This window comes from Photinus pyralis, unplaced genomic scaffold (genome assembly GCF_008802855.1).
Source record: "Photinus pyralis isolate 1611_PpyrPB1 unplaced genomic scaffold, Ppyr1.3 Ppyr1.4_unclustered_Scaffold19, whole genome shotgun sequence".
NCBI classification, from domain to species: Eukaryota; Metazoa; Arthropoda; class Insecta; order Coleoptera; family Lampyridae; genus Photinus; species Photinus pyralis.
Genome location: NW_022171100.1, coordinates 171,973 through 197,827, shown reverse-complemented (window position 1 = coordinate 197,827; position 25,855 = coordinate 171,973). Strand labels below are relative to the sequence as shown.

Here is a 25,855-nt window from a genome sequence, read left to right as displayed (position 1 = left end):
ACGGCCAGTTTGTGTGTCATCTAATTCTGTTACTAAGCAAAGTGAAATGCATTTGTGCACCTAGTATTGTAAACTTTTTACGACCACATTATTTGGATTGAGAAAACCTGTATTTTTAAAATTGTAAATTGTCAACTGTATGTATGCTTTGTAAGACATTTTTTCTTACAGGGATTTTGTTTTAATTCTTTCATGTATATTGGAATAAATTGTCATTAATTGTGTGTTTATTAGATTCCAAAATGCGACCCAGATAGTTTTCATGTCAGATATTTCAGGTGTTGATGAAAATACCTTACGCCCATAAAAAAGAAAAATAAAGGGTTCTTTTACCTTGGTTTTTAGAAATAAACACGTCCTTGAGTAATTGAGAATGTCTAAAATACGAATATATTTCACTAGAAAAAGGCCACCGTTATTAGTGTCGTGGACCCAATTAATTTCTCAGCGCTCGGCGTTGTCTCATATGTGCATCCTAAATTGTTTCGACCTATCCATAATCGACTAGGTCGTACTCCGTATCGTCGCATGCTAGACCTCTTAAAGGGAAACGTGTGCCCCTGTTTGATCCTTGTTTATATGTAATGGTGTTTCTATCTAATTGTTTAAATTAATGTGTCCGAATAGGCTGTGATCCTGATAAAATCAAAGTTGATACTCGTCTGTGTGCAAATATGGTAAATTCCCCGTTGGCGATCCTACACCATTTAACAAATCTGGAAACTAATTAAAGTTGATACTCGAAAATTTTTTCTGTGTGCAAATATGGTAAATTACCCGTTGGCCATCCTACAGAATTTAACGAATCTGGAAACTATTTAAATACTTAACAAATTTGTCTGTGTGCAAATATGGTAAATTTCCCGTTGGCGATCTTACAGCATTTAACGAACCTGGAAAATGTAGATATATTAATAAAAGGTCATACCCTAAGATCTGACGTGCTTCACAAGCGGTCAAACATCTCTTAGGTTCCGTAATTCTTGACCATCTGAAACATAATTTATTTTAAAAAGATAAAGCTGCTCAAACGTAGACTTACCAATTCCTTTTCAGGTCTTGTGAGCTATCATTTATCGTCGGTTTTTTTTTTATAAAATAAATTTATTTGTATTGTATATACAAACTATTATTACAAGATAATTTGCGGAATGATTACAACAGTACAAAAGTAAACTACGAGAAAAGCCTTAAGGCGAACTGAACCGAAAGATAATTCTACTTAAATCTAGCTAGAAAGCGTAAATAGGATCCATACAAAATAACAGTCTTCAAAAAGTCTCGTACGCTAATCTTACCTAAAGAGATACGTAAAAAATCACAAATCAACTGTTGCTATTGTAAAAAATACTGAGATTATTTTGCAACGGAATGACAGTGTGTCTGTGCGATTATCTACACGACTACAAAAAATAGAGATACACTTTTAATATCAAATGGTAAAAAAGGAGGAACATCACAATAAACGTCAACTTGCATATGGCACACCACTTAATACTTCAAGATACAAAACGAATATACTTATAAGATACTATCAACGGCCGATTGAATCTCGTGCTGATTTAGAATTTGGGGGTGTACGTCGCAGATATCGTCGGCGAGCGGCTCGCGGACCTCGTCGACCGGCTCGTAACTGATCGATCGTATCGCCGAGTCGAGCTCGTCCGATCTTCGCGCCAGTCCGAGCGTGCCGTTACTCGCCGCCGGCGGACTCTTCGACGAGCGCGAGAACTGCGAGCTGTCGTCGGTCGTCTTGATCAGATCGCTGTCCGTGTCCGAGCTGCTGTCGTTCGACTCGCTCTCCGACGACGAGTACTCCTCCTTGACGCGAAGCATGTCGTGCAGGATCGTCGACTCGTCGCCGTCCGAATCGTCCGACGTCGAGTTCGCCTCCGAATCGGACGAGCACTCGACCTGCTCGATCAGGCTCTCGAAGTTGATGCTCTCGCTCTTGACCATCGCGAAGCCGTTCTCCGGGTAGCCGTTGTTCGGCTTTTCCTTTCGCGAGTCGTCGTCGAGAATCGTCCAGTCGAAGCTCTCGTGGATGGCCATGTGGAGCTTTAGTTTCGAGCTCGCGTTGTGATAGCGGCCGCATATTCGACAGATGAAGTTCGATCCGAAGCCCTGCCCGTGGAGGAGGGTCGGGTGGTTTTCGAGGAGGTGCGCCTGAAGCGACTTGTAGTCCTCGTTCGTTTTAAGGCAGATGCCACACACGGTCGCCGCGACGGTCTTGTGGCATCGGATGTAGTGCTGCCACAGGTGTTTCTTCGCCGGCCACATTTTCAGGCATATCTCGCACAGGGAGGGGTCGTTGCTGTTGACGTAGACCATTCGCTTGGAGCTATTTTGGAGGGGATTTTGGTCGGTTTCGCTTTTGGCGGAGTGCGGCTTTAATTTCTTGGGCTTCGCGTCAGATTTCTTCTTAATTTGAAGGTTGCCGGAGGTGAAGACGCCGGGAATGCTCGCCTCTTCGTCGGGCGACTTCTTGTTACCCATCAGTCGCTTCTCCAACAGGGACAGCCTGTCCAGGGAGAGTTCGGGAAAGTTCGTGGTTACCATGTCGTCCTCCTCGCTCGTGTTGAAGGTCTTTGCGTCGTTAGACCCGTCGCTCGTCGACTGTTTGTCGTAGTTCTCCTCCTGGCCGTGATCGATGTCGCTGTCGTAAACTTGCGCGGAGTTTGCCGAAGCCTGCACGACGGTTTTAGTCGGAGCGTTCACGTGGATCGTTTCGAAATGCTTCTGTAACTGCTGTTCGTCATCGAAAACCTCAAGGCACGACTTGCACGCCTTAAATATGCGACCGTGCGACTTATTCAGATGATCGTAGGTTTTCCATTTCGAGCCGTAATTTTTGCCGCAAACCGTACACGAGGTCAACGGCGACAACTCGTCCTTGTGCACCAGGCGGACGTGGTCGCGGAGGATGTGCTGCGTCTCGAAGAGCTTCAAGCAAATGCCGCAGCTCAAGCTGAGTATCTTGCGGTGCAAACTCAAAATGTGCATTTTCAGCTTAATCTTCGTAGGCAGCAGGTCAGCGCAGAACTGGCACACGAACGAGTTGCGATGGTCGCTCTTGTGCTCGGCCAGGTCCGTCTTGCTGCGCAAAATGTTGCCGCAATAACAGAAGAGGTGACAATTGGGATGCGAGAAGCGGATGTGCGAGACGATCTCGCACTTACTCTGCACCTTCTGGCCGCAAATCTCGCACGTGTACTCCGAGTGATAGTTGATCAGGTGCTTCGTCAAGCTCTGCCTGTCCTTGAAAATTCGACAGCAGGTCTTGCACCGCGTCAGCAGGTCCTTCTGCAGTCGAGGTCTGCAGTTCTTCTTGTGCTTCTTCAGCAGCGTCTTCTTGTGAAAGCCCTTGAAACACTTCGGGCACTTGTATTCGCCCTCGTTCTGAGGGGGCGTGTAATTGGTGATGATGTTCGTGTAGAGATCGCTGGTCGAGTCGATTTCTTTCGGGAGAGGCGCGGAGGCCTCGGCCTTCTTCTTCTCCGGCACGTCGTCGATCTCATTGACGTACAGCTCAAAATCGGAACAATCGAGCATCTCGCATTTGATTTCGGTTTTCATTTTCTCCGCGTCGCAATCGTCGTCACTGACCGAATCTAGAATCTCGTCGACTCGGGGCACTTCCTGCTTGGGACGAAAATCGACGAAACCGTCGACGTCGCTCCTCTGCTTCGCCGCCTTGACGGTGTGGATTTTGTTGAAGTGCTGCGCGAGGTGGTACTTAGACGCGCTGGTCTTGTGACAGAGTTGGCAGGTGATGCTCGGGTGTCCCTTGTGCACTCGATTCACGTGCTTCCACAGGTGAGAGTTGCGCCCGTAGAACTTGGTGCACAAGTCGCAGTGAAAGATCTGATGTTGAACGCGACGGTGCATACTGAACTCTTTAAACGTAACGAAGCCGCCTTGATCGCAATCCGTGCACGTCAGCGTCTTCACGTGATCGACTTTCTTGTTGATCTCGACGTAATCGCAGGGGTCGAACATCTTCAACTGTCTTTTGCAAAATTCTAAAACGAAATCGTGGACAGGAACGTGATTTTCGACGGTCTGCGAGTTGTCGTCGTGATATGAGCAAATTTTGCAGATGTATTTCGACGCGAGCTCGTGTTGCGACCTGCAGGTCTCCAGGTGACTCGCGAGATCGCCGAACGTCGTGGCGATGTGCAGGCACAGGCCGCACATGAGCGCCGCGTATTTTTGATGATTCGATCTCAAGTGAACGAACAACTCCGTACGATTTGTCACGACCGTTAGACATACCGGGCACAAGGTCGTGGACAAGGTTTCCTCCTTACCCACATCTGCAAATACCCGGTGAAAGCATTTTAGTATACGGAAATCAAATGATTTCAGCAAAATCATTGCAGATATTTACTTTTTTAATTGCCGTGTTCGAAAATCAATGGAAATCATTTGAAACCATAGCAACTACATCAATTGTATACACACCTTACAGTAAGGCTATGCAACGAAACGTGAATTAATTGTGTTGCAGCAACCGTTATCAAAATGAGTCGTGTTTGGTGTTGTTGGAAGCGCGCTTAAGTAGCGTGAATTTTGAAACTGGTCCCAGATTTTTACGATAACGGTTTAAGGTAAATTAGGCAATAATTTACCTAAACCCAATAAAACTGTCAAACGTAAAGCTGACTTGGGTAAGTGACCAATCCGCATCGGTTAGTTACGTCGCGCTTCAGGCGAATTTAAGGACGCACGAGGGCCTTCTGATAGTGCTCTGTACCCCCATGGAAACGCTCCGTGCCTAGGCCCGCCGCGTTGAATGCTCCGCGCTCCGGAATTCGTGCAAGCCTGACCGCTTTGGAAAACTCCCTCGCCCTCGGTCATTGTGAGGGAGGAGGATATTAATTCACGTCAATTCATATTAATTCACATTTATTCCCGTTACCTAATTCCGGTTATTTCAAATGAATGCACGTTAATTCAAATTAATTCACGTTAATTCAAATTAATTCACGTTAATTCAAATGAATTCGCGTTAATTCAAATTAATTCACGTTAATTCAAATTAATTCACGTTAATTCAAATGCGTGTACACCAAAAATTCAAAGTTGTTTCCCCCTGGGGGGAAATAAGTACCATTTTTGGTACACCAAAAATTCAAATTCAAATTAATTCACGTTATTTCAAATGAATGCACGTTAATTCAAATTAATTCATGTTAATTCAAATGAATTCGCGTTAATTCAAATTAATTCACGTTATTTCAAATGAATGCACGTTAATTCAAATTAATTCAAATGAATTCGCGTTAATTTAAATTAATTCACGTTAATTCAAATGGGTGTACACCAAAAATTCAAAGTTGTTTCCCCCTGGGGGAAATAAGTACCATTTTTGGTACACCAAAAATTCAAATTCAAATTAATTCACGTTCATTCAAATTAATTCACGTTAATTCAAATGAATTCGCGTTAATTCAAATTAATTCACGTTAATTCAAATGTGTGTACACCAAAAATTCAAAGTTGTTTCCCCCTAGCAACAAAGTTTCATAACGTAGCGCGCTTGCGCTAGAATTCATTCCGCTGTGAGCAGTCCTATAGATAGTAAACAGTAGGATTGTCCCATAGTGAGGCATTACAATGACAAAAGCGAGCTGTCCTATAGCGAGGGAACCGAAAACGAAGCCGAGCTGCCCTATTGTGGCATTAAAATCGTTCATGTGTCTTTCAAATTGACTTATATACACTTAATAGCTTCGGAGTAAGTACAATCGACTTAAAATTTTTGTTGATTATTTATTCTTGCTCTACAAGCGATATTTAATACCACAGTGGGTAGCGCAATTGCAAGACCGCCGCCTTTCGATTATGATGACGCGAGTTCGAACCTCCGGGCGAGCGTTTTTTTTTTTCTATAATAAATCTCTGCAAAAAGAAGGGAGCTTACCTAGTGCCACTTGCGAATTTTTTAAGGGCACAAGGTTGATTTTCATAAGACATACGCTCGGCTACGGCGGCTGCGCCGCCTCGCCTCGCTCGAATAAATATTTGCCTCGCGTTATTTATTCATTACATCACATTTTCGAAAATGGGGTAATTGCATTGATACCTTTAGCACTATGTAGCCGTGTTAAGACGTTCCACTTTTTGCTATACCCGCGACCGTACTGTAAGGTGTATATAGCATAGTAGTATATGACTGAAAACCCGCCCGTCTAAGAATAAATCGCCCCGCTAGTTACCTTGCTCGGGTTTCTTCAAGTCCGTAATCTTGACCAAGTTCGGCAGCTTTTTCTTCCTCTCCAAGACGGGCTCGGACGAGACGACCTGGGCCATATCGATACCGTGCATCTCGTAGATGTGAGCGGCGAGCGTCGACGCCCCCGAAAACTGAAGATCGCACAGGAGGCACAATTGCGGAAACGCGCTGTTTATCTCCTTCTCCACCTGCAAAAATGACACTCGTCTAGCATACGGATAAGCCTTGAAACGTTTCAAAAATTCTTGACAAGCCTTTAAGCACTAAAGATCACAGTAGCCTTGAAATATGAAGACCTTGAGATTCGAAAACCTTCAGGGACGTTTTAAAGTTAAAAAAAGGAAGGATACTTGAAGGCTTTTAAAGAGCCTTGAGAGGTTAAAAATCCGATCCCACCAAACTATCGCTCTGAGACACAAAACCCTCACCTGCTGCATAACGGCCAGCTTGTCCTCCTCCGTATAATCGCAATTCTTCGCCTCCAACTTCTTCGGCTGCCTGTTCTTTCGCCTGCTCCCGTCGATTTTCAGCAGCTTCGAACGGTTCGACAGCGGCAAATCATCGCACTTCCTCTTCAGATGCTTGCGCTGCGTGATCTCATTGATCAGGTGGTCCTTGCGATCGTCCGCCGCCTTCTTCTTCTTCGGCATCAGGACGACCTGCCCCGCGTTCATCTCGTCGGGCTCTGATTCGAGGTCGGAGTCGATGTCGTAACTGACGAGCGCATAGGAGAGGTTGATGTTCTTGTTCGTCGCCGAGATCAGGGAGTCGCGACCGTTGAGGATGTTCTCGGCGTTGAGAAGGGCCGCGCTGAGCTTCTCCATTTCGAGAAAGTTAAAGTGTAGGGCGTTCTGCTGATTGAAGTTGTCCTCGCGGTTTAGGAGTAGATCGGTGAAGTCCTCGTCGGTCTGCACGTTCTTGTCGTACCTCATCGTGATGCACTCGGTAAAGCAGCTCTTCTCGTGCTTTCGTTTCGTCTTCAGGCACGACTCCATTATGTCGTACTGCGCCTCGAGCACGATGATGTTTTGCAGGCAATTTTTAATGAAGCTGTAGAAATTGTCGACGTTTTCCAGACATTGCGAGCAGATCGTGTCGGGCAGGAGGCAGTGGGGGGACACCTACGAGGAATTTCGTTCAGAACAAGACCGACATGGCCGATACTTACGATTATGGGGAGGCATGTCTCGATCTTGTTCTTTAAGCCTTCCGTTTTGAAAATGTGCACGTAATTCTCACTGAGCTTCCCGCAAATCCTGCATATCTTAGTGTCCATAGTAGTTTAAAGTGTTTGTTGTAGTTCACCGAAACTCATCTCCTTTCGTTTGAAAATTGGGGGGTATTTGCTGCTACGGTTGGAGGTTCGGGCAGGTTTGCGAAGTACGTACGCTGAACCATAATTAGAGAGCTTTACTTCATTAATTTTGTATCCTCGAAGCCAGACAGTTTAATTTTTCATTTCCTCAAAAAAAAATCGCCATTTTCTAAGTTAAACGCGGCGTTGCCATTTTTGACATATTTAGCAGTGAAGTTGCACGTACTGGTACAATCGAACTACTATGTGTAGTATACAGGGTGCTACCTAGAAACTTAACACAAAGTGGAAATTCGCGACAATCACGACCCGGGATAGCTTTGGAAAAGGCATAGAAAGACGAAAACCTATAATTGGCCTTCGAAAACCTTTGCTTTGACCCACCCAGTGTTAGTCTCGTTTAAGATGCTCCGGTAACGACCTAAGAAAAGCTCTGACAAAAATTAAACTGCACTGGGAAGGAGAGTCCTTTGAAATAGAGCTCTAGAGCACTGTATAGCGCTTATAAAGTTTTGAAAATGATCTCACACCCTTAAGAAAAGTGAAAGATATTCCAGAAAAGCCCTAGAAGCGGCTCTAAGAATTACTTTCGAGAACCCTCTACGCCTTTTTAAGTTCTCGCCAGAATTTCGGAAACGACCTAAAAGCTGTAGGGCCCATTGCGGAATTTTAAAAGTTTTGAAATGCCCTTAGAGACCGTTGAAGATACCTCAAACCCAAATAAAAGCTCTCAAAGATTTTGAAATACTACTTTTGAAGTTTTTTGAAGATTCTAGAAAACCTCTTTTTTGAAATGGGTTTAAGACTCTTTAGAGACCTTTACAGCTAGGAAAATGGCTCGTTCAAGATGAGTCTCTTAAACACACTCTTAAAGCATTACAAAACAAGGGCTGTCACGGACTGAAACAAGTGAAAACGCAAAAAACAAAAAAGAATCATCGTGTGATTATCTAGTAGGCTTTTTGTTTATTTATAAGTGGGTTAATTGTCTACAAATGTATATCGTAGTAATTAAAATAAGATCCTTACGCTGAGTTACAAATTTTGGCCGCCATTTCCGCCAGCGGCTCCAATTCCTTCTGACTGACTAGTTCGAATTCGGTTACGAAATAATAGAAGTGCTTATAGCACGTGTTCACGTGGGCCTCCTAAAACGACAGCGGCTAATTACGGTATAAGTTTAATTACGCACTTACAGCGGCGATTGTGACTATATTCTGGAAGTGGTGAATGTAAACGTGAACGAAGACGCGATGCAATCTCGCCAGAATTTTGCTGCAGTGGCTAATGAAGTTCTTCGGAAAGGGCAGATCGGACGTGCACGGGAATAGCGTTTGGTTATTGATCTGCGTCTCGATCCAGTCCATGAGGTTACTGACGTACTCCCGTGCGGGCAGCTGGGTCGGCTTTTTAAATCTGAAAGCGAGCGGTTACGATTCGCCTAACAAGAACCCGGTTACTTGTCTCCGTCCGCCCACAGGTACTCGAAACGCGCGCCCCCCGACATCGTCGGGCACGACTGCTGCGTGCAGCACTCCGAGATCGTGCCGTAGATGAGATTGATGCGGTTAAAAAAATCGACTACGTGCACCGCCACCCAGTCGTTCAGATCTTCGCCAGGCGGCAGCCTGACGGCTACCCGTAAATTTATACCCGAATTTAAGCTGGCGCAGGCCTGCTTGTGTAGGCTGTATCTGATGGTTCCGTGCACGAACTTCTTTTTCGGACGGAAGGTCTGCAAAGGGGGAGGTGGTTGCGCTCTCTTAGAACTCGACGGTTTCGCATACGAACCTTGCCTTTTTGGAAAAAGTCCAGAAAACTGTTTAAGGCCATCGTTTTGAGTATTTTTAAATGTTGTATTATATCATTTTGTTTACTATTCTCAAAAATCTATTTAAATGGATTCCATCAGAGCCACAGAACAACATTAGTTCGTTTGATCGACGCTTTTAGTTCAAAGGTGTACACACACATCAGAACTACTACTGTTTTTTGGAACTACTTTCGGAAAAAAGTGATGTTGCGCATTTCTTTTTTCATTGTGCCCCTAACTACCGGAAATGCACACACAAATTATTCCATGATTAAAATCTACCCTGTTCTATCGTTTCAAAACCTTCCTATGTGTTTCTGGAAGTTTTGCAACGCTCTGGAAAACGCCTACGTGTAGCTCTAGAAAAACCTCCGAAAGCTCTAGCAATGAGTTAAAAAGGCTTTAGGAAACACCTGTTGGTTATAAGGACCGCATTTGAGTACCCTTCAGGATTTTTAAATGGAGTTCTAGTGCCTATTCAAAGCAATTTAAAGGCCCTAAAGCTTTGGTGCGGTGAAAGGCATAAAACGCTTTCGAAAACTGTTGGACCATTTTTGGAAAGCTCTCGAGGACTCGAAAGCCTCTATTTCCTCAAAGGAAACACTTTTGAGTCTTTTAGAAGCGCTTAATTGATGGTTCTTGTAAAAATTGTGCCTTTTATGAGTAAAGACGAAAATTGGAGGCCCGTTGGAAATTGCTTTAGGCCATTTCATAGGGTGCCTAGGCCGCCAAAGCGCGTTCCTGCACAAAGAAAACATTTTTGGATCCCTTTAGAAGCCCTCAGACGCCTCTTTTGGTTAAAATTGTTACTTTTACTAATAGATACAGAAATTGGAGGCACTTTTGAAATTGTTTAGACTGTTTTTGAGGGGCTTTTTTAATATTGTATGAATAGGCTTATTGGGCGCGCTGTTTTGCTCAAACAAAACACTTTCCATAACCCCCCTCCCCCCCCCAGATGCTGCTTTCTTCACGAGAATATCTCAAAAACCAACACCGAACCTTGCGGGGTAAAAAATACTCCTTAGGCGAGGAAGATTCAGTGATCTGTTGTGAAAACTATCACGAGGGCTAAACGTTTTGAGGAAGACCGTAAAACCGGGGGGGGGGGGTCTGGAATTACTCCCAGCACAGAAAGATTCAACGTATGTAATATCCCCGATGCGCGGAAACCTTATGGAACCTGTAGGAAAATGAACATAGAAATCTTTCGGAGTATTCCATACTCCCTGTTCTGGATTCGTTTCCAAAATATTTCAAAAAGCACCCCCGAACGTAACAACAGAAGCGTGTGGAGTAGGGAATACTCCCTGGAAAAAGAAGATTCGATGGTCCTTTTTGAAAAACTATAACAAAAGCATCATCAAGACAATTTAACGCATGTTAAGGACTCTTAAAGGCTCTTTAAAATTTTTGGAAACCCTTCAGTAGTCATAAACGGTTTTAAAGATCCCTAAAAGCTAGCATAGATGTGTGAAGTCTCAATAGAAGCCATCAGTTGCTGCTTTTGAGGAAAATTGTGATTTTTTTCAGATACAACAAATGGGTCCTCTTTGGAAATCTTCAGGCTGGTTTTGAGTAGAGAGGCTACACTGGTTCTGGCGCAATTATCGCCAAAACCCAGTGTATTTCTTATGCGAAATTCTAAGGTCCATTTTGGTAGTGTCAGTGCGCATGCGCGCCCCACCCCTTTGCGCAGCCATCTTGGATGTAGTAGAACAATGTATGTTCTGGGCCAATCAGAGACGAGATCGTGACGTAACAGCCATTGCCCTCTTACGCCTATCCCTTTCAGGTTTGTTAAGCGGTCCAAGAGCCGTTTCAACTGCCCCAACAGTTTTTCCAATCGATTCAACAGCCATTTGGATTGGTACCGCTTCTAAAATATGTCGAACCGCTTCACGAACCTGAAAGCAAGGGGCGTAGTTGGGCTGTAACGTTACGACCTCGTTTCCGATTGGTGTGACGTCACTGCCTGGCCCAAAACATATGTTGGTCTTCTACTACATCCAAGATGGCGGATACGCATGCACACCAACAAGAGAAAACTACCAAAATGGACCTTAGAATTTCCTATTAGTTTAAATAAATGAGATTTTGGTTCAAAAAAGGCCCTCAAACGTTGCCTCTTGTTAAAATTGTGACCTTTATGAATCGATACAGTAATTGGAAGATCTTCCCCCCGCCACGAAATTCCAGAGGCTTTGAGACTCTTGTTTTTATGAGCCTTTAAGAACCCTTAAGAGTATCATTGCAGACAGTTGTAGTACATAAGAGATGGCGTTGTTGACGGTGAAAATTTGTAGCACAGCATGAGGGAAAATTTTAATTACTACGATATACAACTAACTAACGTATAAATAAATATAATCTCACTAATACTACTCGGTCTTCTCCTTCTCGTTGTTCTTATTTCCGTCCCCCTTAACCACCTGCACCATTTTGAGCGTGATAACGGCGAGGATCGCGTCGAACGGATCCATGAAGCCGCGCTGCATCCATTTCGGTATCGTCGTGCGGGCGTGCGAGAAGCCCAACTTCTGCAGTATGTAGTCGATGCCGTACGGCTCGATGTACTTGCCGGCGACGCTCAGCAGTCTCACGGTCGGCTCGAGGTGCCACGTCTTGCAGTTGTAGTTGCGCCAGTCTTTCGTGAAGATGTCGTCGAATGACTTCTTGGCCTGACTTTCCGCCGCCGAGCTGATGGACGGCTTCGAGGACTTCGCGCCTTCGGGAATGTGCTTTCTTTCTGTGCCGAACTAAAACGGGAAACCCCTTTTGTGCAAAGTGAATTTTCAGGAGCAATACTTACCACCCGCTCCTTCTCCTTGAGATACGACGTGATCAAGTCGTGCAGGAAGAAGAACGCCTCCGCGTCGACGGTCACAAAGATGTGATCCTCGAACTCGGTGATGAAGCTGCACTCGACGACCGGCTTGTCCTCCGTGAGGTCCGGCGTGCCGGCGGACTGCAGATGTTCGGTTTTTAGGTGCAGCTGCAGGCTGGGCAGCGCGAATATCACTTCGCGATTGTGATTCGAGTCGTTCTGCTTCTGCGCGGCGTTTCGGCCGCGCTCGATCGAGTCGAACTTTTCCTTTTCGAGCGAAGGGAAGCGGTCCACCTCTACAATGGGAAAGTTTTCACAATCTTAGCCAATCAGCTTCAAATTCATCAACTTTCTGATTGGCTAAGGAATCAAGGGATATGGGCGACTTCAAAGTGGCAACAAATATAACCAAAAATGGTTTTAAAGGGCCTTCAAGACTATAAGAAACCTTTAATATCTTGGCGTTCAAAAACTCTTAAAAGCTCCCAAAGACCTGTAACGGCTCGGCATTTAAAATTCAGAAAAATCTTTGCAGATTCTAAAAAACTCTCAAAGAAGCCTTAAAGAGAGGTGGGAGACTGTTAGCAACCCTTAAAGGCTTTTGTAAAGAGTCAAGACACTTCAAGATTCAAATATTAAATACTCAATCATTATTAAAAGATCTTAAAGTCTCTTAAGTGCCCTCAAAATCTATGATACAGGCTCTAAATATCACTGACTCCTAATATAAGGGCATGCTGAAATTGACATTCTTTTGACCCCCCCCCCCCGCCCATATGGCTTAAGTGAGCGAAAATGTTCCAGTTTTGATTTTACCATTTTAAGTCTGGCTGGGGGAACTGCCGCCACCTACGTTACATAGGTCCAGCGAGTAGTAAAGAGCACTACTCATTTTGGTTGAAAATATAGAACAGAGGGGGGGGGGTCTGGAATACCCCCCAGTGTAAAAATCTTTCGTTCGTATGAGTATAAAAATGATTTCGTCATGATTGTAGAGAAAGAGGATCATCAAATTTCTCTTTACTGGGGGAGTGTTGTGTCTGCCTGGGGCGGTTTCCATACCCCCGGCGTGCCACGTACCTTAAAACTTTTAACTCAAAGTTATATACAGCGAATAGTTTGGTTGAAAATATAGAACCGAGGGAGAGGGGGGGTTCTGGGATGCCCCCAGTGTAAAAATCTTTTGTTCGTATGAGTATAAAAATGATTTCATGATGGAGGATCATCAAGTTTCTCTTTACTGGGGAGTGTGTCTGCCTGGGGGGTTTCCCACACCCCCCGGTGTGCCACCAACTTTAAAACTTTCAACCCAAAGTTGTATACAGCGAATAGTAAAGAGCGCAACTCATTTTGGTTGAAAATATAGAACCGAGAGAGGGGGGGGGGGGGCTGGAATAACCCCCCAGTGTAAAAATCTTTCGTTCGTATGAGTATAAACATGATTTCATGATGGTCATGATTGTAGAGAAAGAGGATCATCAAAATTTCTCTTGATTGGGGGAGCGTGTGTTCCCCCAGACCCCCTCGGAAACCACCAACTAACTTAAAACTTTCAACCCAAGGTTGCGTAGAGCAAGTCGTAAAGAGCACTACTCATTTTGGTTGAAAATAAAAAACCTAGAGATTGGGAGGGGGGGGGGCATGTATGGAATACCCCCCAGTATACAAAGTTTTCACTCGTATGAGTATACAAATGATTGTAGCGAAAGAAGATCATCAAATTTCTTTTACTGGGGGAGCGTTGTGTCTGCCGGGGGTATTCCATACCCCCCGGAACCGCCACCTACCAGAAAACTATTAATCCAAGGATGTATAGAGCGAGTAGTAAAGGGAAATATCCATTTTGGTTAAAAATATAAAACTCTAGGGGGGGGGGTAATATACAAAAATCGTGATAATGATGATGAGTCTACAAATGATTTCATGATGACTATGATTGTAGAAGAAGAGGATCATCAAATTTCTCTTTACTGGGAGATCGTTGTGTCTTCCTGGGGGGTTTCCATACCCCCCGCCGTGCCACGTACCTTAAAACTTTTAACCCAAAGTTGTATACAGCGAATAGTAAAGAGTACAACTAATTTTGGTTGAAAATATAGAACAGAGGGAGGGGGGGGGTCTGGAATACCCCCCCAGTGTAAAAATCTTTCGTTCGTGTTACGTATGAGTATAATAATGATTTCATGATGGTCATGATTGTAGAGAAAGAGGATCATCAAAATTTCTCTTGATTGGGGGAGCGTGTGTTCCCCCAGACCCCCCCCGGAAACCACCAACTAACTTAAAACTTTCAACCCAAGGTTGCGTAGAGCAAGTCGTAAAGAGCACTACTCATTTTGGTTGAAAATAAAAAACCTAGAGATTGGGAGGGGGGGGGGCATGTATGGAATACCCCCCAGTATACAAAGTTTTCACTCGTATGAGTATACAAATGATTGTAGCGAAAGAAGATCATCAAATTTCTTTTACTGGGGGAGCGTTGTGTCTGCCGGGGGTATTCCATACCCCCCGGAACCGCCACCTACCAGAAAACTATTAATCCAAGGATGTATAGAGCGAGTAGTAAAGGGAAATATCCATTTTGGTTAAAAATATAAAACTCTAGGGGGGGGGGGTAATATACAAAAATCGTGATAATGATGATGAGTCTACAAATGATTTCATGATGACTATGATTGTAGAAGAAGAGGATCATCAAATTTCTCTTTACTGGGAGAGCGTTGTGTCTTCCTGGGGGGTTTCCATACCCCCCGCCGTGCCATTAAAACTTTTAACCCAAAGTTGTATACAGCGAATAGTAAAGAGTACAACTAATTTTGGTTGAAAATATAGAACAGAGGGAGGGGGGGGGGTCTGGAATACCCCCCCAGTGTAAAAATCTTTCGTTCGTGTTACGTATGAGTATAATAATGATTTCATGATGGTCATGATTGTAGAGAAAGAGGATCATCAAATTTCTCTTTACTGGGGGAGTGTTGTGTCTGCCTGGGGGGGTTTCCATACCCCCCCGCCATGCCACCTACCTTAAAACTTTCAACCCAAAGTTGCATACAGCGAATAGTAAAGATCACAACTAATTTTGGTTGAAAATATAGAACCGAGGGGGGGGGAGGTCTGGAACACCCTCCAGTGTAAAAAACTTTCGTTTGTATGAGTATAAAAATGATTTCATGGTCATGATCGTAGAGAAAGAGGATCATCAAGTTTCTCTTTATTGGGGGAGCGTTCTGTCTGCCTGGGGGGGTTTTCAATACCCCCACCTACCGGAAAATTTTTACCCCAAGGATGTATAGAGCGAGTAGTAAAGGGAAATACCCATTTGGGTTACAAATATAAAACTGAGGAGAGGTGGGGGGGGGGGGTATACAAAAATCATGATAATGATGATGAGTCTACAAATGATTTCATGAGGATCATGATTGTGTCCCCCCAGATCCCCCACTTAAACTTAAAACTTTCAACCCAAGGTTGCATACAGTAAGTCATAAAGAGCACTAGGTACTCATTTTGGTTGAAAATAAAGAACCTAGAGATCCGGCGAGCGGGGGCATGCATGGAATACCCCCCAATATACAAAGTTTTCACTTGTATGAGTATACAAATGATGGTAGTGAAAGAAAATCATCAAATTTCTTTTACTGGGGGAGCGTTGTCTGGCGGGGGGTATTCCGTACCCCCCAGAACCCCCACCTACCTGAAAACTATTAATCCAAGGATGTATTAGAGCGAGTAGTAAAGGAAAATACCCATTTTGGTTACAAATATAAAACTGGGGAGAGGAGGGGGGGTAGTATAAAAAATCATGATAATGATGATGAGTCAACAAATGATTTCATGACGACTATGATTGTAGAGAACGAAGATCATCAAATCTCGTTACTGGCGGAGCGTCCTGTCTGCTGGGGGGTTTTCAATACCCCCCCCCCCTCGGAAACTCCACCTACCGGAAAACTTTTAACCCAAGGACGTATAGAGCGAGGAGCGAGTAGTAAAAGCCAATACCCATTTTTGGTTAAAAATATAAAACTGCGAGGGGGGGGATGGAATAGCCCCTAGTATACAAATCATGAGCATGCTGATGAGTCTACAAATGATTTCATGAAGATCATGATTGTAGAGAAAGAGGTTTACCAAATTTCTCTTTACTGGGGGAGCGTTGTGTCTGTCTGGGGGGGGGGGGGGGTCTATTCTCCAGACCCCCCCCCCCCTCCTAACTTAAACTTTTCAATTCAAGGTTGTATAAAGTACCCATTTTTTTGAAAATATAGAACCGGGAGGTGGTGCATATTGACTTTAAAATAATATGATTATCAATTGTTTAAGTGAGAGGGGGGGGGGGGGCACGGCCTGGAATTTTTAATGGCTCACATGCGAAAAACGTAAAATTACCGTCAATTTGACTATTAGCGAAGGCGTACTGGAACCATTCCAGGAGCGATTTGAACTGTGGCGGAAACAACACGTTCCGCGACACCTTGCACACGGTCGCCATCGAGTGGTGAGTTTTGTAAGTGCTGAGTCCCAGACTGCACGTGAGAGTCTGCACCACGTGAACGTCCTGCGACGGAAATAGATCTGCAAAGTGAGAGTTAATTCCAGCGCACGCGTTTCGGTCGGTTGCGAAACCTGTGGAGGGAATCTCCTGCGCCTCGGTGTTGAAGGTGATGCACGGCTCTCGCAGGCTGAACAGCGCCCACGATTTGCTCTTGAAGTTGATGCCGTGAAAGCACGCCAGGGAGATGTTGTTGCCGTGCAGCTCCATGGTACCGCCTAGGACCGTGCCCGACGTGGGCAACGGGGTGTGCATCGTGGAGAGTTGCAGGCCGGTGACCTGCGTCAAAACGCGCTGCCAGTGGCGGTGGTGTCGCGCGTCGTTAAAGGTGCTCTGCTGCTGGCTCGACCACGCCTCCTTGCTCTTTTGCGACGATATCCTGGGCGCGTGCGACGTTTGCGCGAAACCGCTGAACGCTCGCTTGCTGCTGTTGAACTGCTGCGAGAAGAACTCCTCCAGTTTGTTGAACATCTTCAGCAGGTCGGCCGTCGACGATTTCGAGATCATAATTTGCAGTTGGTCCCAGCTGAGATCACCGTGTACGAAGATACTGGCCGGCCGTCTCGTCGGAATAAACGTGCCGGAACTCGACCGGTTCAGTTTCCATTCGTCTTTCACGTTAACGCTCAAATTGCTCACGCGCGCCATCAGAACGGAGGTGGCCATGTAGTCGAGCCTTAGCTCGAGCGCGTAGAGCTGCACGCCTATCGTATGATCCGGTTCCATGTTCGGCTCCTCCCTTATGTGTATAAACGTGTCGATGTTCGCAATCTCGATGTTGCCACCGACGATTCCACCTTTCGCATCCAGCCCGGATCCTCCTAACCCGAACGCGATGTACAGATTCTTGTAACCGGTCGAGCCGATGCTCAGCCTCCCCTCGCTTCTAAAGTCTTTGGTTAACCACCTGTAAAAATGACAACTGATTACAGAGTCGAAACACCAGATCGACACTTACGTCACGTTACCCATGACGTTGCCCATATTCATGTGAACATTCAACTTTTTAAAATTGACAGCGAACAGCACGAGCGTCTCCCATGACGTCATGTTTTTGCGTTCCGGACTCGCGGTGCACCCGGACTCGGCGCTAAAGGCACGGCCGACTTCCTTCAGCCGGGCGTGTCGGTCGGAATCCAAATTAATTTTAAGCTTCTCTCGATTGGGCAAGTTGGGCGATTTCGCCGATCTACAACGAGACTCGTGAACGATCGGCGACGATCGGGTTAACGTTCGTACCGGCTGTCGTGATGTCTCGACGAGCTCGGCGAAACGGAAGGGGCGCTGGTACCTTCCTCTTCGGTGTGCGCGCCGGCCATGCTCAGGTCGCCCAGGAACAGTCGCCTCACGATCGAACGCCTGTACCACGCCTTTGGAAAGGCGAGGATCTCGGTCAGACGGCGCATGTCGTACTTGAAGGAGGCCGATCCGATGTCGGTTATAGCTGGAAGTTTTCATAAATCTAGATTTTTAGGTTTTGGTTGTAAAACAATTGCCTGTCAATTAACAATTGTGTGACATACATGTTTGCATGTAGAGGGAATGGCTGGCGTGTATTCCATACCCCCCAGAGGTATGCTCTCCCCTAAAACGTTGAGCCTGAAGACTCCCATGAGAGTTTTTCAGAAAGGACCATCAAATCGTCCTTTCCAAAAAAGTATATTCTAACCCACAGGTTTGTGGTGTTGTAGAACCGGGGGGTCGGGGGGGTATAGAATACCCCCTAGGAAATTAAAGATCCGGTGTCCTTTTCCCAAGTACTACCATAAGATTTTTGTGCGATAGAGGGAATGGCTGGGGGGTATTCTATACCCCCCAGACCCCCCGATGGTATACTCTCCCCCAAAACGTTGAGCCTCAAGACTTACATGACAGTTTTTCAGAAAGGACTACCAAGCCCTTCGTTCCAAAAAAGTATATTCTAACCCACAGGTTTGAGGTATTATAAGTAGTATAGTAAGGCCGGGAACCGGGGGGTCTGGAATACCCCCTAGGAAATTAAAGATCCGGTGTCCTTTTCCCTACTACTACCATAAGATTTTTGCGCGATAGAGGGAATGGCTGGGGGTATTCCATATCCCCCCAGACCCCCCGGTGGTATGCTCTCTCCCAAAACGTTGAGCTGAAGACTCCTATGATAGTTTTTCAGAAAGGACCACCAAATCGTCCTTTCCAAAAAAGTATATTCTAACCCACAGGTTTGTGGTGTTGTAGAACCGGGGGGTCTGGGGGGTATGGAATACCACCTAGGAAATTAAAGATCCGGTGTCCTTTTCCCTACTACTACCATAAGATTTTTGCGCGATAGAGGGAATGGCTGGGGGTATTCCATATCCCCCCCCAGTGGTATGCTCTCCCCCAAAACGTTGAGCATGAAGACTCCCATGACAGTTTTTCAGAAAGGACTACCAAACCCTCCGTTCCAAAAAAGTATATTCTAACCCACAGGTTTGTGGTGTTGTAGAACCGGGGGGTCTGGGGGGTATGGAATACCACCTAGGAAATTAAAGATCCGGTGTCCTTTTCCCTACTACTACCATAAGATTTTTGCGCGATAGAGGGAATGGCTGGGGGTATTCCATATCCCCCCAGACCCCCCGGTGGTATGCTCTCTCCCAAAACGTTGAGCTGAAGACTCCTATGATAGTTTTTCAGAAAGGACCACCAAATCGTCCTTTCCAAAAAAGTATATTCTAACCCACAGGTTTGTGGTGTTGTAGAACCGGGGGGTCTGGGGGGTATGGAATACCACCTAGGAAATTAAAGATCCGGTGTCCTTTTCCCTACTACTACCATAAGATTTTTGCGCGATAGAGGGAATGGCTGGGGGTATTCCATATCCCCCCAGACCCCCCGGTGGTATGCTCTCTCCCAAAACGTTGAGCTGAAGACTCCTATGATAGTTTTTCAGAAAGGACCACCAAATCGTCCTTTCCAAAAAAGTATATTCTAACCCACAGGTTTGTGGTGTTGTAGAACCGGGGGGTCTGGGGGGTATGGAATACCACCTAGGAAATTAAAGATCCGGTGCCCTTTTCCCTACTACTACCATAAGATTTTTGTGCGCTAGAGGGAATGTCTGGGGGGTATTCCATAACCTCCCAGACCCCCCGGTAGTATGCTCACCCCCAAAACGTTGAGCTTGAAGACTTCCATGTTTTTCAGAAAGGACTACCAAACCCTTCGTTACAAAAAGTGTATTCGTGATTGCAAGAGAAATGAAAGTCTCCCATGTTGTCGTACAGGTTAAAAACTATTATAATGTAATTGTAAAATGCAAAATGGAAAAGAAGTAAGAAAGTAAACGAGTACATTTCATTGTAATCAATGAAGGCCCTAGAGCTACTCTTACTTGAAAATCGAATGACCGCCTTGCTCTGATCCAACTTTCCCTTCGTGCTCTCCTGGTGAAGGTTCAGCATTCGCGAGCGCGACAGGTGAAACTTGACGAACTCGACGTTGATCGAAAGCGAATCCTTGCGCTCGCTGTCCGAAAGCGGCGACCACTGCGCCTCCTTCAGCGCCGACTTTTTGCCGCCGTACGGATGGAAGATGTACACCGAGAAATCGGACAGGCAACCGGTCACGCTGAGACCGCCGACCGCCGTCGCGTTGTTCGGGGTGTCATCGCGAAACTCGCTGCAACGCAAAATCACAGTCACCGCCGCCGCCAACCTTCCAAGCTTACCTCTGCAGAAGTTCGTCCTCGGCCCTTTTCGAGCTGAAAATTATGTCGAGCGAGGGCAACTGCAGCATGCACTCGACCCTCGAGACCGGCAGGCAACTGAAACGGAACGTGCTCGGCTGCATGTGGAAGTAGACGATGACGTCGACCGGGAAACTCGCGTAGACGTAGTTGCCGTAAGTGGAGAGGTCCTGCTCGCCCGACGACAGTATCGAGCTGTTGCCCGGCGCGCTGAACGTTTTCGCGGGAATCGGCTCGAGCGTCTGTTCGAGGAACTCCAAGATGTGCGGACTGACGATCGTCTCCTCGGGCACGCTTTGCAGCGTCATCCAAGCGAAGAGCGACGCCTTCTTTATTCCGAACTTCTTCATCGTGACAGGGGGCACCTTGTAACTCTCGGCGAGCTGGGGAACGTTCTCCAAGCTGTTCCTGTTCGATATCGGGCTGTCGGTGTAGTTCGGGTTTGATATTCCGTGCAGTGACGTGGAGCCTTTTAAGTTGGAGCCGATGTCCGATATGAAGTCGCCCCTAGGTCCGTAGTGCGACTTGCCGTACTTCATTTTGCTGTCGAGACTCGTGCCCAGGTTGCTGTCTTTGCGCTTGAAGGCGTTTTCGATCCGCAGCTCGTCTTGGACGTTTCGCGCGCTGTCCGAGGTCGACGAGAGACCGTCCGAGCTGGCGTGGACGTCTTTCGGGTCGGCGAACTGGCTTTGATCGACGATATCGGTGATCACCTGAAAAATTCGCCTGTCACCTACCGCGATGTCGCGCGTGTACTAACTACCTTAGACTGATAGTGCAGCTTAACATCCATGCCCGGCACGTGGAATATGGTCAAGTCGACAAGTGAAGCATGCGGATTGGTGCGTAGTCGACTGCTACTCGTGGTCGTCGTTAATTTCTCTTTATTACGTCGTGACGGGTCGGGGCTGTTTGAGACTGAGAACTCGAGTAAGCCGGTCGAGCAGCTTCGATCCTTACGCATTCGGTTTCTACAATTTCAATTGGAAGCGTTTTGAGTGACGGCTTTGAATATAAAATTAGGAAGAAGTCTAAGCCTGTACTGGGTGACCCAATAAGACTGTTCTTCGGCCATATCTCGGGAACCGTTCGTCGTTAATCGGTCATGAAGAATCGCCGGAAAATATTTTTAAGTTCTAAAAACGACCACCAGAGGGCGTAACTGCCATCTTAAATTTTAAAATTGCATTTTCTTTAAATTTCGCATAATAAACTAAACATTCTTTTTTCACATTTTTAAAGAGAACCAGTTTATCTATCATTGTCGTAAAAAACAAAAACTCAGTTATTTCAAAAACAAAGATGGCGTGGGGCGTTCAATTGTTTTTGCCATAACCTGCTTTAACTTCTTAACCGTTTGGCCGATTTAAACAAATTTGATATGGATATACCAAAATATAGTTAATTTAGTTGAATCCTGCTCCGCCAGGGGGCTAGTTTTGACACCATGACCCAAAATATTTCCAGCGATTTTTCATAATCGATTTACCCAATAATTTTTTTTACCCCTAAGTCATACGACGAACGGTTCCCGAGATATCGCCGAGGAACAGTCTTATTGGGTCACCCGGTACTTTCGCGTGATTCTCTAGAAGTACCTCGAGGTATATGTAGATGGAGCCAAGAAATACAGCGCGTCGGTATTTCCTTGCTCATACCTGGTAAAAAATATTTTAAAAAACCTTTTCGACTATGGATGGCTGCGAATCTACAAAAATTATTTTTGAATGTACAGAGTGTCCCATTTTACGGTGTCAATAGGCAACTGATTTTTTTTAATGGAACACCCTGTATATTTTTAATTGTTCCGCTATCATTTTTTAACCTCTGCATGGAAACTTATTCATTTTTTTGGTGTAAATGTTACCAAATTAAGTATTAATTTTTTTCGAATAAATCGCCATAAGCAAGCCCCACTTTGAAAAATCGTAGCGAATTTCGAAAATTTTAAATAATCTTATTTTACTACGAAATGGAGTACACTTGCAGCAAGTAAATGATTTATGGCACTTGTTTACTATCTGGCGTTCTTTGGTTTTTTATTATCATTGCCTACTCCTGTTTAAAAACATGTAATTAATTAATATGTAACTACTTTTTTGAAAAATATTGAATAACCTAGAAACTACAGGGTTTTGGCACATGACACCCCTTATAAAAATTGAAGAGCACGCAAAAGACTATAGAATAGAGAAGTAAAATAGTGGCAGTGTCATTTGAATAAAATTAGTTATGGAAATTTTACATTTTTTTTTGTAAACACCCTGTATCACTAAATTCAACTTCCTAATTGCCAATTGATCAAATGTATTTCTTAACTTTAAAATCAAGGTTGCTATGATTATCAAAGTGGAGCTGTCTTATGGCGAATTATTCGAACAAAAAATAATAATTTGGCAACATTGACAAAAAAAACTACATTGTTAAAAAATGACATCGAATCAGCTAAAAATAGACGGAATGTTCCCTTTAAAAAATCAGCTGTATATTGACACCGTAAAAATGGGACACCCTGTACATTCAAAAATAATTTCTGTAGATGCGCAACCGTATATAGTTGACATTTGCACAAAAGGTTTTTTTAAAATTTTTTTTGCCAGGTATGAGCTAGGAAAGACCGACGCACTGTTGCAGGAGCCGGTATTGTTATAAACAAACAAGTAAAAGGTTTTTGCTCTAAGGTGAGTAACTTCAGCGCATTTTCCATGAATGACCAGTACTTCCCAAAAGGCCATAGCTATGTCGCTGTGATTTTCTTTACTAGATGCATATATGGTTAAAATTTCAAAGAAATATCTCCATAAACAAAAAAGTTGGCATTTTGCAGTCTGCGCATGCGTGAATTTGATTTTTACTATGTGCGATATGTTTGCTTTTCCTAATAACATTTGTCGTTTTCGATTTTTACTATAAGTGTTGTTTTTCTTTACTAGAAGCATCTATGGTTAAAATTTCAAAGAAATAGCTTGATAAATAAAGAAATTGGCACTGACTGCGCATGCGCACATCTAATTTTTGCAATATCAGATATGTTTGCCTTTAACAGAAGCATCTATGATTAAAATTTCAAAAATATATCTCGATAAATGCGCGCATTAATCTGATGTTTAAAATATGCGATACGTTTGCTTATACTAAAAGCAACTTTTGTTAAAATTTCAAAGAAATATCTCCATAAATAAGAAAGTTGCCATTGCGCAGTTTAATTGTCAAGATTTTCCTTGGCTCAGGTGCTAGAGCTATACGCTACCGAATGCAAAAAGAACGAAGTTAATATCTTGAAAACTGTAGGAGTACTTAAGGCCTCGGGCAGACGGACGGACAGAGAAAGTGGTCGCAATAGCGCACCCCAACTTCATTGGAAAATGCGCTAAAAAGCAAGTTGTCTGCTTGTCGGTTACTCGGCACCGGACATGAGCGAATTGTCCGGGTGCGAATAATGCGGGCGCGAATTGTCCTGGGAGGGAATTGTCCGAGAGCGAATTATTCTGAGAGCGAATTATCCGGGCGCGAATTGTACGGGAGCGAATTATGCGGGCACGAATTGTCCGTGAGCGCATTATCCGGGCGCGAATTGTATGGGCGCGAATTGTCCGGGAGCGAATTATCCGGGCGCGAATTGTCCGGGTGCGAATTATCCGGACACGAATTGTTGTGGTGTGAATTGACCGGGAGCGAATTATTTTGGGAGCGAATTATCCGGGCGCGAATTGTCCTGGGAGCGAATTGTGCTGGGAGCGAGTTGTCCGGGCACGAATTGTCCTGGGAGCAAATTTTCCGGGCGCGAATTGTCCGGGTGCGAATTATCCGGGTGCGAATTGCACGGACGCGAATTATTCGCGCAAATTGTCCGCACACCACGTAGACTTCTTCCTAATTTTAAATTCAAAGGTGACGCTTTGTACTTACAATTTAATATCCTCCTCCCGCACCGCGTCCTTGGTATGCAGCACACATTTTCCGCTGTTAATTAGCACCTTAACGTCCAGCTCAAGGTCGATATTCGGCTCCTGCGGCTTTTGCGGTACGCCGGCCTGCGAGACGTTGGCGGACATCCCGGGTAGCGAATTCGTGGGCGAGTCGTGAATGGAATCGACGATAATCGAGCCCTCGTCCGACTCGTACGACGGCGGCAGCTTCTTCCGCAGCTCGACCTTCTCCCCGTCAACGGTCAGGTGGTCGACCCAGTCGAGCTGCGTTTCGGGTATGTTGATGTCGGAGCTGGCCGTCGGTAAAGAGGACTGTCGGCACATTTGCGTGTCGCTGAAGGTGACTCGCGGTCCGGAGTTTCCCTTAACTCGCAGTGACGCGGACCGCGAGGGACCGGAGCAGGGGCTACTCTCGTAGCTGCCGTTGTCGGGACTGCGACGTTCGATCGTCGGGCTCGGCACGACGAAGGATTTCGACCTGTACGCGTTATTGCCGATTCCCAATTTCCCTTTGGTGATGGTCGACGCTTTGACGCTTTGCCTCCGCAGCTTTTGCATCATGTCTCGGCGGAAGTCCTTGTAGACCATCGCCTCCAGTTCGTGTAGCCGCTTCAGCTCGAGCTCGATCGTGCCGTGCGAGGCTCCCAGCGATCGCAGGTCGTTAATAATTTTCGCCTGCTCGTTCATTTCCTTCTCGATCAGCTTCGACCTTTGTCGATTGTTTAAGGTCGGATCGAGCATGAAGGACGGCAAAATGCTCTCCTGCGACGTTTTCGTGCCATCCGTTGCGTCATTCTCGTCGCTATCGTAATCGACGGGAAAATGCGTGTCCTCCGCGCCAGTTAATGACGTAAGCGTGTGCCCCAAAGCCGACAGTTGCTTCCCCACGTTCGTGTCGAGATGTATGTCGACACCTTCCATTTGCCACTGCACGTTGAGAAACCATTTGGCATTCTCTGCAAGCACTTTGTTATCAATGGCCTAAGGGGCCAAATCCGCCATTACCGTTACACTGTTTGCCGGTGATCGTGCGACTGCACACCTCGTAGGTGCCCTCGCTTACGACGCACAGATTCATAATGTTGCAGTCGCCCATATCCGGCTTCCAGTCGTCCAGAGACGTCTCGAAGTCCTCGGCGAATCTGAGACACAGATTCGAAAATTTCCCCTTACTCACCAACGAACCCGAACTACACGCTGAAAACGACCCCGATATAAAAGGGGGGAAACGCCACCACGAACTCACCCACCTGATATGCTCGTACTTTCCAAGGTGACAACCACCGCCCCGCGGCACTCCTCGTAAATGCACCGCTGCGTCCACGTCGCCAAAGGTAACGGATTCAGCGGCAGACAAATGCCCATGTCCTCGACGGTCAATTGCAGGAAAAGGGTGCCCAAATGCTGGGCGCTTAGCTGACTGGTTAGCTGCCCGATTTGTAATTTCTCGTAATTCTAGAATTGGGAATTTAATA

General features: G+C 45.5%; 3 protein-coding genes across 7 annotated transcripts in view; all 3 read right to left on the bottom strand.

Moving 5' to 3' along the window:
- Positions 1-1,155: 1,155 nt before the first annotated feature.
- Positions 1,156-7,845, bottom strand: LOC116181727 (zinc finger protein 423-like). Its single transcript, XM_031502149.1, has 4 exons — positions 7,407-7,845; positions 6,667-7,359; positions 6,222-6,426; positions 1,156-4,316 (listed from the first exon to the last, which is right to left on the bottom strand). The coding sequence occupies exons 1-4, from the start codon at positions 7,512-7,514 to the stop codon at positions 1,522-1,524; spliced, it is 3,801 nt and encodes a 1,266-aa protein (XP_031358009.1). The 5' UTR covers positions 7,515-7,845; the 3' UTR covers positions 1,156-1,521.
- A 646-nt stretch (positions 7,846-8,491) lies between these two features.
- Positions 8,492-9,791, bottom strand: LOC116181728 (MOB kinase activator-like 3). Its single transcript, XM_031502151.1, has 4 exons — positions 9,345-9,791; positions 9,014-9,288; positions 8,750-8,969; positions 8,492-8,701 (listed from the first exon to the last, which is right to left on the bottom strand). Exons 1-4 carry the CDS (start codon positions 9,384-9,386, stop codon positions 8,579-8,581), a joined length of 660 nt encoding a protein of 219 aa, XP_031358011.1. The 5' UTR covers positions 9,387-9,791; the 3' UTR covers positions 8,492-8,578.
- A 1,881-nt stretch (positions 9,792-11,672) lies between these two features.
- The window catches only part of LOC116181725 (transmembrane protein KIAA1109 homolog), a 34,585-nt gene continuing 20,402 nt past the window's right edge, over positions 11,673-25,855 (bottom strand). For 4 of the 5 annotated variants that reach the window (XM_031502148.1, XM_031502144.1, XM_031502147.1 and 1 more), the window contains 11 exons: positions 25,631-25,835; positions 25,386-25,577; positions 24,361-25,336; positions 21,215-21,422; positions 20,434-21,164; positions 20,098-20,384; positions 17,985-18,189; positions 17,704-17,934; positions 16,583-17,652; positions 12,179-12,489; positions 11,673-12,125 (listed from right to left, as the gene is read on the bottom strand). In XM_031502148.1, coding sequence (XP_031358008.1) covers positions 11,748-12,125; positions 12,179-12,489; positions 16,583-17,652; positions 17,704-17,934; positions 17,985-18,189; positions 20,098-20,384; positions 20,434-21,164; positions 21,215-21,422; positions 24,361-25,336; positions 25,386-25,577; positions 25,631-25,835 — 4,794 coding nt within the window. In that variant the 3' untranslated portion in view covers positions 11,673-11,747. The remainder of the gene's footprint in view (positions 12,126-12,178; positions 12,490-16,582; positions 17,653-17,703; positions 17,935-17,984; positions 18,190-20,097; positions 20,385-20,433; positions 21,165-21,214; positions 21,423-24,360; positions 25,337-25,385; positions 25,578-25,630; positions 25,836-25,855) is intronic. The other variant, XM_031502145.1, reaches the window with a different exon arrangement.